The following is a 13,955-nucleotide window of genomic DNA, read 5'->3' on the forward strand; positions in this document are numbered from 1 at the left end:
CTGTAACACAAGGGTGGGGGGAGTCTACTTTTTAAATATCAAACAAAGCAGGGAAGGAAGGGGAGGAAAACCTCTCCCCAAACCCACCTTAACATGCCACACTGGGATGTCTTTACCACCCCCTTGCCACCTAGCTCTGGCACCAGAGGTGAGCAAGGCCAGAAGAAAATGGGTGAAAGCAGCAGAGCAGGGCAGTGAGCACTCCCTCTCCGCACATGCGCTGCTTGATATTTAAGAAGTGGGCCCCCCATCCCCACTTCATAGCCAAAGAGGCCACCACCCGTTTGTTAAACACACATCTCATTTGGTCCCGTGAGGGGTGTCGGGCACTGGTCCTTTTCCTTTCCAGAAACAACATGAGACAATGGTATCATTCTAAAATATTATTTTAAAGCTCTTTGGTTTAAGGGGAAGAGTTAAGACACTTACAAGGCTGAACATCAGGAAAAACTTCCTGACTGTTAGAGCAATACGACAATGGAACCAATTCCCTAGGGAGGTGGTGGGCTCTCCCACACTGGAGGCGTTCAAGACGAGGCTGGACAGCCATCTGTCAGGGATGCTCTGACTTGGATTCCTGCATTGAGCAGGGGGTTGGACTCGATGGACTCGTAGGCCCCTTCCAACCCTACTATTCTATGATTCAAAGGCATGGAAACAAAGTTAAAGCAGGGGTGGGCAGACTTTGAACTTGTAGGGCCTACTTTGTGTTTTACTAGAACCCTGAGGTCCACTAACTTGAGGTAGGTGCAAACTAGTTGTCAGGGTTGGGGTGGGGCAATGGAGTCAATTCCCTACTACACCCCATGAGCCATACATTTTATATACAAATTAAAATCTATTTATGAGTTACTTTAACTCAGGGTTTCTAACACAGAACTCTCAAAGTGGCCAGTAGCGTTGCACAAATACGACAACCCACATGCAAGGGCTGAGTACGGGTTGAGTGTGGATTGTCACTGAACTGTGGGTTGTTGTTGTTGAAGCATGGGTTATCGTGTTGTCTGAACCCAGCCACACTAACATAGAATCATAGAATCACAGAATCATAGAATCATAGAATAGTAGGGTTGGAAGGGGCCTACAAAGCCATCGAATCCAACCCCCTGCTCAATGCAGGAATCCAAGTCACAGCATCCCTGACAGATGGCTGTCCAGCCTCGTCTTGAACGCCTCCAGTGTGGGACAGCCCACCACCTCCCTAGGGAATTGCTTCCATTGTCGTATTGCTCTAACAGTCAGGAAGTTTTTCCTGATGTTCAGCCGGAATCTGGCTTCCTGTAACTTGAGCCCATTATTCCGTGTCCTGCACTCTGGGATGATCAAGAACAGATCCTGGCCTTCTTCTCTGTGACAACCTTCCAAGTACTTGAACAGCGCTATCATATCTCCCCTCAGTCTTCTATTCTCAAGGCTAAACATGCCCAGTTCTTTCAGTCTCTCTCCATAGGGCTTTGTTTCCAATCCCCTGATCATCTTTGTTGCCCTCCTCTGAACCCTCTCCAGTTGGTCTGCATCCTTCTTCAAGTGTGGTGCCCAGAACTGGACACAGTACTCCAGATGAGGCCTAACCAGTGCTGAGTAGAGGGGAACTAGTATTTCCTGGGATTTGGAAGCTATGCTTCTATTAATGCAGCCCAAAATGGCATTTGCCTTTTTTGCAGCCACATCACATTGTTGGCTCATCTTCAGCTTGTGATTGACAACAATTCCAAGATCCTTCTCGCTTGCAGTGTTGTTGAGCCACGTATCCCCCATCTTGTAACTGTGCATTTGGTTTCTTTTTCCTAGGTGCAGAACTTGGCATTTCTCCCTATTAAATGTCATTCTGTTGTTTTCTGCCCAGCACTCCAGTCTATCCAGATCACTTTGAATTTTGTTTCTGTCTTCCAAGGTATTAGCTATCCTGCCAATTCTGTGTCATCTGCAAATTTTATCAGCATTCCGTGCACCTCCTCCTCCAAGTCATTAATACAAAGGTTGAAGAGCACTGGGCCCAGGACTGAGCCCTGCAGTATCCCGCTCGTTACCTCTCCCCAGTTTGGGACGATCTAATTGATAAGCACTCTTTGAGTCTGATTCTGTAGCCAACTGTGGATCCACTGGATCATTGTTTCATCTAGCCCACTTTGAGCTAGTTTGCTCATCAGGATATCATGGGGCACTTTGTTGAAAGCTTTGTGTCATCTGCAAATTTGATCAGCATTCCCTGCACCTCCTCCTCCAAGTCATTAATAAAAATGTTGAACCATGGTTTGTTCACTACGAACAACCCATGAAGAGAACCCATGGTTTGTTATTGGGTTGTGAACTGTGGGTTGTTCATGATTAACAAACCATGGTTTGTTAGCACAGCTGGGTTAAGACAACACTACGACCCACGTTTCAATGACAACCCACACTCAATCCGTACTCAACCCTTGAGTGTGGGTTATTGTGTTGTCTGAATGAGCCCCATTCAAAAGCAACCAATTAATACCATATTTTACAGGTGAGGAACACTGAGGCTAGAATAAGCGAGATAAGTACAAGATCAGCCATGGCAGAGAATTTTGTTAACTTTCCATTTTATTTGTTATTCTTAAACTATTGGAATCAGAAACCCTTGCTGATCTACTACAGATCATCCAGAGATCTCCCAGTAGATCCCATCTACTTTCTGCTTGCCCTTAAATTAAAGTACCCACCTTAACTTCCTTCTGCAATCTCACATATTCTGTTCACTTTTTTATTTGTAATGTATTTATTGCTGTGTTAATATAGCCAACCCATAAGAGACGTACTCTGGGCTGCTCACAAATGCAACATAAAAATACAGTATAAAAATAATAAAAATGATTAAAGCTAAAAATACAGACTTTTACACTGAGGGGCTCACGCTAAAATGACACCATGTTATATAAAAGGTCTGGTATATCAATAGGTCTTCACCTGGTTCATAAAAATCATGCAATGTGAGCATTTTTGGAGATAACCAGGGTGTCACCACAAAAAAAGGCCCTTTTCCTAGTGGTCTCCCACCTCAGTTGGTGTGGCACTCTGAGCAGGGCCTCTGAAAAGGAGCATAAGTTTCAGATGGGTACATATAGAAGGCAGCAATCATTCAGGTAACGTAGTCCCAAGCCACTAGTGATTAAAACCAGCACTTTAAGTTTGGCTCAGAACAGACTGGAAGTCAGTGGAACAAAGCACAGGCATAATGTGGTGAAAATGCCCATTCCAGTTATAATTGTGCAGCCCTGTTCTCAATCAACTGCACTTTCCAAACTGTTTTTCAAGGCAATCCCACATACAACGCACTACAATAGTCTAAGCCAGGGGTGGGCAACTTGTGGCCCTCCAGATGTTTTGGCCTACAAATCCCAACAGCTCTAGCCAGCAGAGCCAATGGTAAGGGATAATGGGAGTTGTGACCTTCCAGATGTTTTGGACTATAAGCTGCTCATCCCTGGTCTAAGCAGACGGCTACTAGAGTATGGGTAATTGTGGCCACTATCTTCATCCAGATAAAGTCACAGTTGGTGTTATCAATCAAAGCTAGTAAAAGGTGCTTTAAGCCACAAAGGTCACTTGAGCCTCTAATGACAATGCTGGTTCAATAGGCACCCCCAGTGAACCTAACCATTTACGGGGAGAGTGAGAGGCTGAACACAATTCACCTTGGTGGATGAACCACTGACTAGCAGTACCTCAGTACCTCTGACTGGGTTGGCATGATCACTGAGAGGAAAATAAACCACTTATTTCCCCCTCCATGAGTGCCTGTCATGTGCTGCGCGGGGTGGGGGTGGGGATGTGCATAATTACCCTCACTGGCATGGCTTGCCATGTCATGCAAACCCAGCAAGGGTGACTTGTTGCCATGATTAGAAAGTCACTCAGAATCCATGGGCAGTTGTAGGGTTCTGGGGTGGCTTGTTAACCATGGCAACAAGCCACCCTTGCCAGGGTCTGTATGATACAGCAAGCTGTGCTGGCAGGGGTAATTATGCAAATTCCTCCCCCCCAGCATGCAATCAGCGTGCTTGGCAAGGGAAATAAGCCACCATAGCTTATTTCCCCTCAGTGATGGTACAAACAGGACCTCAGTTTCGGTTTATTCACCCTCATCCAGTTGGTTACTGCACACAAGCATTTATTCGGGACAGCCAGAAAGCGCTGTGCAGGCATTCAGCCTGATCACATGAGGGCTAGAAGTGTGGTGGGGCACCTGCAGCTCCTCTGAACACCTTTCTACATTTAGCACTAAGATCTGAAGGGAAGTTGTAAGTACAATCTGGAAATGCCAATAAGGCTAACATTGTTAATGTATTCCAGCTCCAGACGAGGTTTCTTTCGGACCATTCAGATTATGACTTTTTAAATTGCTCCCTTTCTCAATGAGTCATTTACAGCCTCCTGGACCCAGACGGACATCCCCTCCCTCCTAGATTTAAGAAGGACAAGAGTCAAGCACACAAGTATCTGGCCAGATTTGATCAAGTTGCTTGTCCACCTCCTAAGATTCTAATAAGTAAAAGTTATCCAATAAAACTGGACCAGTGATCTGGACACCTCCATTAATGACACTGCATGAATTGTGGAGTCCAAGTCATGGCAGATAGGGAGAACTTTACTCTCAAAGTGTCTTGCAAATGCATCACCTATTGAGGGTTCTAAATCTCCCCCGAGGCCAGCACCACTCGGGAAAGTGGCTGACACAGCAGATGTAAAGGTGGTGGTCAACTGTTTCTTTGCCTCCATCACTGCTGCAGTGTAGGCATGATAATGGGCAGGCACTCATGTTTGATCAGAATCATCATGACCTTTTCTCCATCTCTGTTCCCAGCTGTCTTATAATCCAGCCTCCATGTACACACACTTTCTCTTGGCCTTTCAGCCTTCTTCAGGTTGGGAAACACTGAAGGCTAATATTTTGATGTTTACACACACATGCAGTATCTCCCTCACCCTCTCCAGAAAGTCAAGACACAGACATTCTCACCCCACCCCCAAACACACACTCTCCTTCTACATGTGGCCCCTGGCCCCCACTGCCCCAAAATTTGTTGTGGTGGCAGCAGCGCAACAAAACAATCGACAACTTGAATTTCAGCGGCAAACTGTGATGGTAGCACAAAAAGGCCAAATTTAGCTTTAAAGCCTTGTTTGGGCAGAGTGCAAGAGGCTTTGTTTGGGGCTGGGGGGAGTGCACCGATTGCTTTGATGATGATGCCAGTGAAATTCGGGAGTGCATACCTCAAAGCAGCGGGGGATCAGCCCCCGGGGGGTTCCGAAGGGTTGAAACTGGCAAGCAGAACAGATTGGTGTTATTCATAGGAAAGTGGTCTGCAGCTTAAGATGGCTCTGCAGTTGTTAGTGCCCCAGAGTCTGTGTGTGTGTGTGTTGTGTGTGTGTTGTGTGTGTGTGGGGGGGGGGGAGGTGTCGTGTGTACCTCTGTGACTGATATTGGGGCTTCTGCTCTTTGATAAAGTCATCTCGATGTCTTCCTATGGTCATCCACAAAATCAGTACACTGACATGGCAGGCAACACACCCTGCACAGAATTAGCTTTTCCCCTACTATCCCAATGCATTCCTATGGTTATTTGGAATGACGAGTATTTCGTACAGCTTTCTCCGGAGGCCTGCAGGACCGTGTGCGCCCATTCTAACTTATTCCTATGACAACTGGAAACAGATCTGTCGATCTGTCTTTTATTGTGAAGTATGCAGATTTGCATGCAAAACCACAGCCTGTCCCAGTATATTTCTATGGCCATTCAGAAGGGCAAGGCCATTTTGTTTGATTATTTGTGAATGGTCCCTATAAACTACTATCCCTTCATCCCATCACTGTGGTTTAATGTGGTTTAATGCAATGGCCATTTGGAAGTACAATGCATTTTATTTATTTTACATAATACAACTCCACTTGGTTGAACCAAGTTCTGCACGAACTGAAAGTTCCGAGTCATCTTCAAAGGCAGACGCACATATAACCCATTATAATAATCCAACCAGGAAGTTATCAGACTATAGATAAGAACATAAGAGCCCTGCTGGATCAGACCAAAGGCCCATCTAGTCCAGCATTCTATTCACACAGTGGCCAACCAGCTGCCAGGGAAACCTACAAGCAGAACATGAGTGCAACAGTGACTGGTGTACATAGGCATACTGCTTCTGATACTGGAGGTAGCTTACAGCCATTAGGACTAGTAGCCACTGATAGCTTTCTCTCCAGGAATTTGATCAATCCTCTTTTAAAGCCATCCACATTTGTGGCCATCACTACATCTTGTGGTAGCAAATTCCATAGTTTAACTGTACACTGTGGCCAGGCTATTTCTGTCCAAGAATGGCCATGGTTGGTGAACCAGCCAAAGCTGATAGAAGGGACTCTGTGACACTGAGACCACCTGGGCGTCAAGTCACAGAGCTGATCAAGGAGTACCCCCCAGCTGCATATGTGCTCATTCAGGGAAAGTACAACCCCATCCAGAACATGCTGAACACCTATGATTTTCATCCAAGACTCCCTGGAGTTGGACCACCGTCTCCTTCTTGAGTACCTTGCCCAAGAAGAGAATATTTGAAACTGAGAGATAGTTGTTACAATCTTCCAGGTCCAAAGGGGGGTTATTATGGAGATGCCACCCAACCACCTGTTTCGAGGTGGCTGGGGACCATTAATTACCTCCTGAACCCAACCAGTCAATCCCTTCCGATTCAATGTAACTAGCTAAGATGGGCAAGGATCAAGAACAGGGGTGGTCAGCTGAACCCCTCCAAATACCTTGTCCATATCTTCAGGCCACATGCTCACATCAACTGAAACTGATCCTATATAACTGGATTAGACATTGCTCTGGACGCCTCCACAGGAACTGTACCAATAGTGATGCCAAGGTCAGAGCAAATGTGATCAATTTTACCCTCAAAACGCCTCTGTCATTCATTTCAGTATACCCCTGTGCCTTGCCAGAGGTTGATAATCAGTATGGTTAACAATGCAACAAAGGGAGTGCAGGTTTGGACATGGCACATTCAAGTTCAGCTCCATGTTTAGCCTTTAAGGGCACAATGCTATGCAGATAGGCGACCGCCTATCCAATGCAGGGCAGGAGAAGCATGGAGGGGATCGTTCCCTCCGTGCTCCTCCTGTCCTGCATTTTCGGCTAGACAGCCGCTTTTGGCTGTCTAGCTGTAGGATGACAGAATGCGGGAGGAGGCTGCCGGATGACACACTGGATGTGTCGTACTGGCATTTCCGCCCTCCCCACCCCAGAATGCCCTGTTTCGGCTGCTCCACGCTCCTCTTGAGAGCGCAGAGCATGGGGCTTCTCCATGCTGCCTCTGAGGCAGCGTGGAAGGGGGAAGGGCAATTCTCCAGGAACTGACCTTGGAGCATGGGCTCTGAGGTCGGCTCCTGGAAAACAAGATATCCTATGGCCATCTAGCCACTGACTAGCAGCCATAGGATTGCTTCCTACGTTATCTGACTGGCTTTGAATAAAAATCCATCCTGAAGTCTAACTTATGTCACAAAATATTTAACACATACATATACAACGCTGTAATTAAACATTTTCAGGGCAATTTACAACAATATCACAAAAACACAATATATAAAACAACAATAAAACCCAATAGAGCTAAAAACAGTCACAGGAAAATCTTGTGCATGTTTACTCAGAAGTACATCCCACTGTGTTCAATAGGGCTTACTCACAGGTAAGTGCACATAGGATCGCGGCCTTAACCTCTTCCATTCCCAACACACAAGCTCCCACACCTGGACGTTAGTCCATTTCCTTACAAGTAAAACTATCCACATTTTTAAAAAACCACAATATTATTAAAGCTTGATAGGATCAAAGGCCAAATAAGTTGCTTCAAGGGTTATCCAAGGCCTGTGGACTCTCAGCTGGCCCTCTCTGGTCTAGACTTTGAAACCCTAAGGAGGTAGAAAGGCCCAACAGGCAGTGAGAAGGAAGATGAATTTTACAAATAGATTTGAACTAGCCAGTCAAAACTGCCTTAGAAGGAGCATGGCATGGCAAATCCTGGGCCACAAGGCACCTGGGCAGCTCCAGTCAGTCTCCTTTAGTGAGGGAAGAGAGACTATCAAGGTGAGCAGTGGCACCAGGTTCCTGTTTCCCTCCCTCCTTCCAACTGCGGCAGCAGGTGGGCTTGCATAATCACAGAAGGAAAAGAAGTCACCGTGGCTTATTATTTTCCCTCCCCATGTGTGCTAATTAGCATAATTATCTATGCTGGGCATGAAACCCAGCAAGTGTGGGTGGCAGGGGTGGTTTACAAACTACCTCAGAACTCATGGCTTGTTCTAGGGTTTCAGGGTGGTTTGTAAGCCACCCCAACCACCCCCGGTGAGGGCAATTATGCTAATGAGGCAGATCGCAACCAGCATACATGGGGAGGGAAAATAACCCACCATGGCTTATTTTCCCTCTGTGATCATGCAAACCCGGTCAGCAGCTCTACCTTCTGAAGGAATCTGGCAAGGTGAGAAGAAACTCTGATCTGTTACAAGCCACATCTTTCTCTTTCCAGGCTTCAGTCCACAGAAGGACTTCAATGGTGGGTTTAAGCCTAAGGATACCACCACAGAGAAAGCCATATCCATAACTTCTGAGGGAAAGGGTAGCTACAGAAGGGCCTCAACAAGCAGGCAGGTTCATATGGGAGAAGGCTGTTCTTCACATTCCCTGGTAAAGATAATTCCATCCATCCATCCATCAATATTTGGTGGGTCAAACTTTTAAATAACCTTAACTTCTGCTCCCATTTTATATACCATATATAAAAAAATCCTGCCAGACTAATCTGGTCTCATTTTTTGATCAGGTCACCTCCCTTGTGGACTGTGGGAATGCTGTGGACATAATATACCTCGACTTCAGCAAAGCTTTCGACAAAGTGCCCCATGATATCCTGATGAGCAAACTAGCTCACAGTGGGCTAGATGAAGCAACTATCAGCTGCATCCACAGTTGGCTACAGAAGCAGACTCAAAGAGTGCTTATCAATGGGATCTTCTCAAACTGGAGAGAGGTAACGAGTTGGGGTACCACAGGGCTCAGTCCTGGGCCCAGTGCTCTTCAACATTTGTATTGATGACTTGGAGGAGGAGGTGCAGGGAATGCTGATCAAATCTGGAAATGACACAAAATTGGGCGGGATAGCCAATACCTTGGAAGATAGACCTTGATAGACTGGAGCGCTGGGCAGAAAACAGAATGACATTTAATAGGGAGAAATGCCAAGGACACGGAATAATGGACTCGAGTTACAGGAAGCCAGATTCCAGCTGAATATCAGGAAAAACATCCTGACTGTTAGAGCAATACGACAATGGAACCAATTCCCTAGAGAGGTAGTGGGCTCTCCCATACTGGAGGCATTCAAGATGAAGCTGGACAGCCATCTGTCAGGGATGCTCTGACTTGGATTCCTGCACTGAGCAGCAGGCTGGACTCAATGGTCTTATAGGCCCCTTCCAACGCTACTATTCTAGGATTCTATATGGATGTATATACACAGGGCTGTTATCAAATGTGACTCTCTGTGGTATACACATTTCTAAATTCTCCTGTTTTTTCCAACCTTCATATTATAGATTGTAATGGTGACATTCTGTTTCAAAGCTAGCACCTAAGCCTGACAGCCAAATCCTAGGTATGTCTGCTTGGGAGTAAGACAGCAAAACTAACTTCTAAGTAAGCTGCTGAGCATAATATCCAATGACATCTGATGGACTGGGAGTGGGTTGGCATCAACCCCAAGGAAATATATCAGAGCAGATGGTCATACCTGGGAGAACTTGTGGTTTTATAGCTTAATGATTTCCCACAGCACTTGTTGTCTTTGGAAAAGATCCCTAGAGGAAGCTATTATAAACAAATCACAACCTCTTTATTGTCCATGCAAGGAATATCAAGTTTAATAAAATATTCTGATCTACAAATCTTTTTAATACAGTATACAGTAAATGTTATTTGTATAAATACACTATTCATATAAGCCAGAGGTGAGAAACCTTTCTTCTACCAAGGGCTGCAGTGCTATGCAGGTCCAGAGTTAAACATGGGTGGCGCCAGCCCTTTTCTCCCTGTCACCCTGTTCTCTCTATCTGGCAAAGGGACTGTGCTGTGGAACAGAAGTGCAAGCAGCTGATGCAAGTGAGAATGCCAACCTGCAGAGGGGGCGGGGGGGGGGGAGACAGAGTGGGGGTGGGGGAGGGGGCCCCTGCTCTATTGATCTGCCATATTTTTATCCCACCCTTCCTGCCAGGAGCTCAGAGCAGCATACACAGTCATTCCCCTATTCTCCTCACAGCAACCCTGTGAAGTAGTTTAAACAAAGAACTTGTGACGGGCCCAAGGTCACCCAGTGACAAAGCAGAGATCTGAACCCAAGTCTAAGTCCCACACCCTACCACCCACTAGACTGTGCAGCTTCTTCTCCCAAACTGAATAATTTTAACCTTTTTGAAATGGCTCCATGGGTGCAGTCAGGAAATACATGGCAAGCAAATCAGAAAGGCCAGATGTTGCCAACTGCTTTGTGGACCACTCATAGAATATAAGAACTTAAGAAGAGCTGTGCTGGATCAGCCCAAGGGCCCACCTAGCACAGCATTCTGTTCACACACAGTGGCCAACCAGCTGCCCACAGGAAACCCACAAGCAGGACAGGAGTGGAACCACACCCTCCCATCCATGTTCCCCAGCAACTGGTGTACATAGGCTCACTGCCTTTGGTACCAAAAGTAGCATGTAGCCATCAGGCCTCCTAGGCGAATCAATAGCTCTTTGCCAGACCTAACAGGCTGGCTCAGCAATTGGACTCCAAGTGAAAACAAAATCATCCAAAATGGGAGGACAGGGAAAACATTGGAAGGCCATGGTTTAGCAGCAGCAGTGTCATGTGGAATAACTGAGTGAACAAATGACATCAGCTCTGGAAGGAAGAACTAATGTGGAAGCAGCTAGACTATTACTTGTTCTTGTGGGAACTCTAGTTAGCAGCCATCATTATCTTTGCCCAGTACTGTTCTTCCCCTTAACACTAGCATTTTCATTCCTCTATATTAAGATTTCTAATCCATTCTTCCAGCCAAAAGGGCCCTCAAAGCAGCGTCCCAAAAAGGAATTAAATGGAATAAAACTCAGCAAAGTGAAAAAGCTGAAACAATAACCATAAGACACCAGAGCAGCAGAACGGGAGCAAAACCAACAGCAAGCCAGCAGCCTCAAACATGCATGCTAACATAACACCAACAGCCCTGGTCCAAATGAAACTGATACTGAGGCCCCAACCCCTAAATATGACTATCCAGCCATCTGTAATTCTGTCACCTCGAATAACACCAGGCTGTTGATCTAAAGTAGTCATAATATTAAAACCCTTAAACATGCGACGGTGGCTAGAACTGGGATTATGCGGTTCTTTTTCTAGCAGAGGGACGAGCCTGCCGGAGCGTAGGCACAGTGTCGCTGACCCACATATCCGCTCCCGCAGTCTCGAAGAGACCAGCCGGTCCTCCCGCAGGAAAGCGCCCTTCTGCAGGTCAGGAAGAAGGCGGGCACATGCGACCGAGATGGATCCTCGAGCGGTCCTCGCCTCTCCCTCCCTGCATCAGTTAGCTGCGGGACGGGCGAGCGGTGCGTCGAAGGAGCCGGGGCGGAAGGATGCTTCCCGCGTGGGGTGGGGACAGAGGCGGCGGCGGCTCGTCCGGGCCCCCGACAGCTTTCTCAGGCAGGGCTTGACGCATCGTTCCCAAGCACCATTTTGCCCACCCTCCAGCTGAGCGATGGCGGCAGCGGGGGGAGGGGGACGGGGAGCTGAAGCGGTGCCTTTTCTGCCTCGCTCCGCATCATAAGGCGACTCCCGCGGAGGGGCGGCGGGCACCGGCCGAGGCCCGAAGAGCCATGCCAGGCGAGCGCAGCGACGTGGTCTGGGGGCCGCCGGCACCCGTTCCCAGCGCCCCGCTCGGGCCCCCGCGCCGGCGCTGCCGCTCGCTTGCAGCGCCTGCCTACCTGTGCCGGAGCTCATCTTGCGGCCGCTTCTCCCTGCAGCCCCAGCGCCGCCCCTGCTCCTGGCTCCGTCTGGGGCTGGCGGGGAGGCATCCCCGGGCACCTGTTACGCGGCCGGCAGTCTCCGCGGCCGGAGGCGAGGGCTGCGCTGCCAGCTCTCCCGCGGGGCGGGGCACAGGCGTCGCCCTCCGCCGTCCTTCTCCTCCAGTCAGCGGCTAGCCGAACGGGGCCAGGCGCGGCGCTGGAGCGCGGCTGCCGCTCGAGCGCTCTGGCTGCTGCTCTCCGGCGCAGGAGGCGGGGCGCGTCGCAGGGAGCGGCGGGGGCTGCCGGTCCAGGCGCGCACCTCCCGCCTCGCGATGATTTGCAGCGGCTCACAACCGAGCTCGGCGGTGGGAGAGCTGCACTGCAGCCCGCCAGGGCCGGGGCGCGGTACGGTTGGGGCTCTCTGCGGCGGCCAGCACCCCTCTGGAGCCCTGCCAGGCTCGTCGCCAGCTGGGAAGAGCTGCAGTCGCCGATCCGCCGCCACCTCGTCTGCTAGCCATGTTAAAGACGCGTGATGGGAGGGGAAATGTATACTGTAACAATGCCTGAAGCTGACTTTGGGGTGCGCAGCGCTAGTTTCGCACTCATTTAGAGACATGTCGGCTGTTATTGGCATTGGGGTAGTGCTCTGGATAGTCCAATGCACCATAGGCGCGATGCTACGGTGCCTCTTAGGGGACAATCTCCTTTGCTGCGGATGAGGGTGACCAACGCTTATTTGGGGATGAAAAATCCCCAGATCCTTATATTAGTAGTTGTGGCCTGGAGTAATCATTTGTTACTGCATGATCTGCAAAACCAGTGTTTTGACTGGAGAAAATGCTTGCGTCTCTCGCTGGGGGCAGTCTCCTGGTCATGGAGGGGTATAACATGGGTAACCCAAAGGATTTTTTGGGGTGCAGAGGCATATAAGGTCAGTTCCGTGTTTAGAACACTTGAGCAGGTCTGTTTTGAACGTTCAGATACGGAACTGGGTTCTGACAACCAATTTCAGCCATGTTGTACTCACAGGGTTACTGTAGGTAAAAAAAGTAGACCAAAGTTAAGAGTTTTCCAGTTAATTTTATCCAAGTATCTACAGTGCAAGCAAACAAAAATGTTGCAACATGCCGTTTCATAACATAAAAGCCCCTTTTCATCCAAGCAAGAGGGTTTGCTGGGGGCCTTATTTTGGGGGATTGGGGATATGCTGTGCATTTTTTCTGAACATTTGGTACAAGAAACCCCATCAGCTCTCAGTCATCTGACACATTTGCACAAGGATTGACTGGCTGGATTCACTTGATTGATTTACTATGGTTTTTCTCCACAGATTTGAGGTACTGACCCTGGAGCAGAATAGTTTCATTTATTGACAGGGAAAGGCAAGCTCTTCCCCTTGCCAGTGAGGTGTGTAAGCCCCTGGATTCTGGGAGGATGAAAATACAAGGTGTATGATGGAGTGATGGTGGATCATCCTGTCACAATGCCAAAAAAAGTAGCCATAACTGTTCCATGGGTATTTCCTGCCTACTTAGCTTGTGAATCATGATTGATGAAGGTCATCCTGTGAATTTTCACTCTATGCTCTAGTCCAGCCTTCTCTAACCTGGTGCCCTCCAGTTGTTTTGGAGTTCAACTCCTATCAGCCACAACCAGAATAGCAAATAGCCAGGAATGGTGGGAGCTATAGTCCAAAACACTTGGAGGACACTAGATTGGGGAAGGCCAGGCTAGCCCCTAAACAGCCACGCTAGTTCAGTCAAGAAGAGATGGTGCTTCCAGGTGGGGGGAGGGGGGCTCATAGCACTATCAGTCAGAAGGCATCATGCAACTGCTCCAAGAGCAATTGCACAATAAAATCCTTCTGGAAGCATCTAAAGATATGCACAA

The 13,955-nt window shown here is 48.1% G+C and overlaps 1 protein-coding gene across 5 annotated transcripts in view; it reads right to left on the reverse strand.

Annotated features, from left to right (window-relative positions):
- The window catches only part of ABLIM2 (actin binding LIM protein family member 2), a 124,981-nt gene extending 112,651 nt beyond the window's left edge, over positions 1-12,330 (reverse strand). For all 5 annotated transcript variants that reach the window (XR_014792504.1, XR_014792503.1, XR_014792502.1 and 2 more), the window contains exon 1: positions 12,045-12,330. Coding sequence is in view for 1 of the 5 variants with exons in the window: in XM_084859862.1 (XP_084715988.1) it covers positions 12,045-12,060 (16 nt within the window). In the remaining 4 variants the exon portion in view is untranslated. The remainder of the gene's footprint in view (positions 1-12,044) is intronic.
- Positions 12,331-13,955: the final 1,625 nt, after the last annotated feature.

This window comes from Heloderma suspectum, chromosome 5, assembly GCF_057233095.1.
Source record: "Heloderma suspectum isolate Gila_16-S chromosome 5, 16-S_ref, whole genome shotgun sequence".
Lineage (NCBI taxonomy): Eukaryota > Metazoa > Chordata > Lepidosauria > Squamata > Helodermatidae > Heloderma > Heloderma suspectum.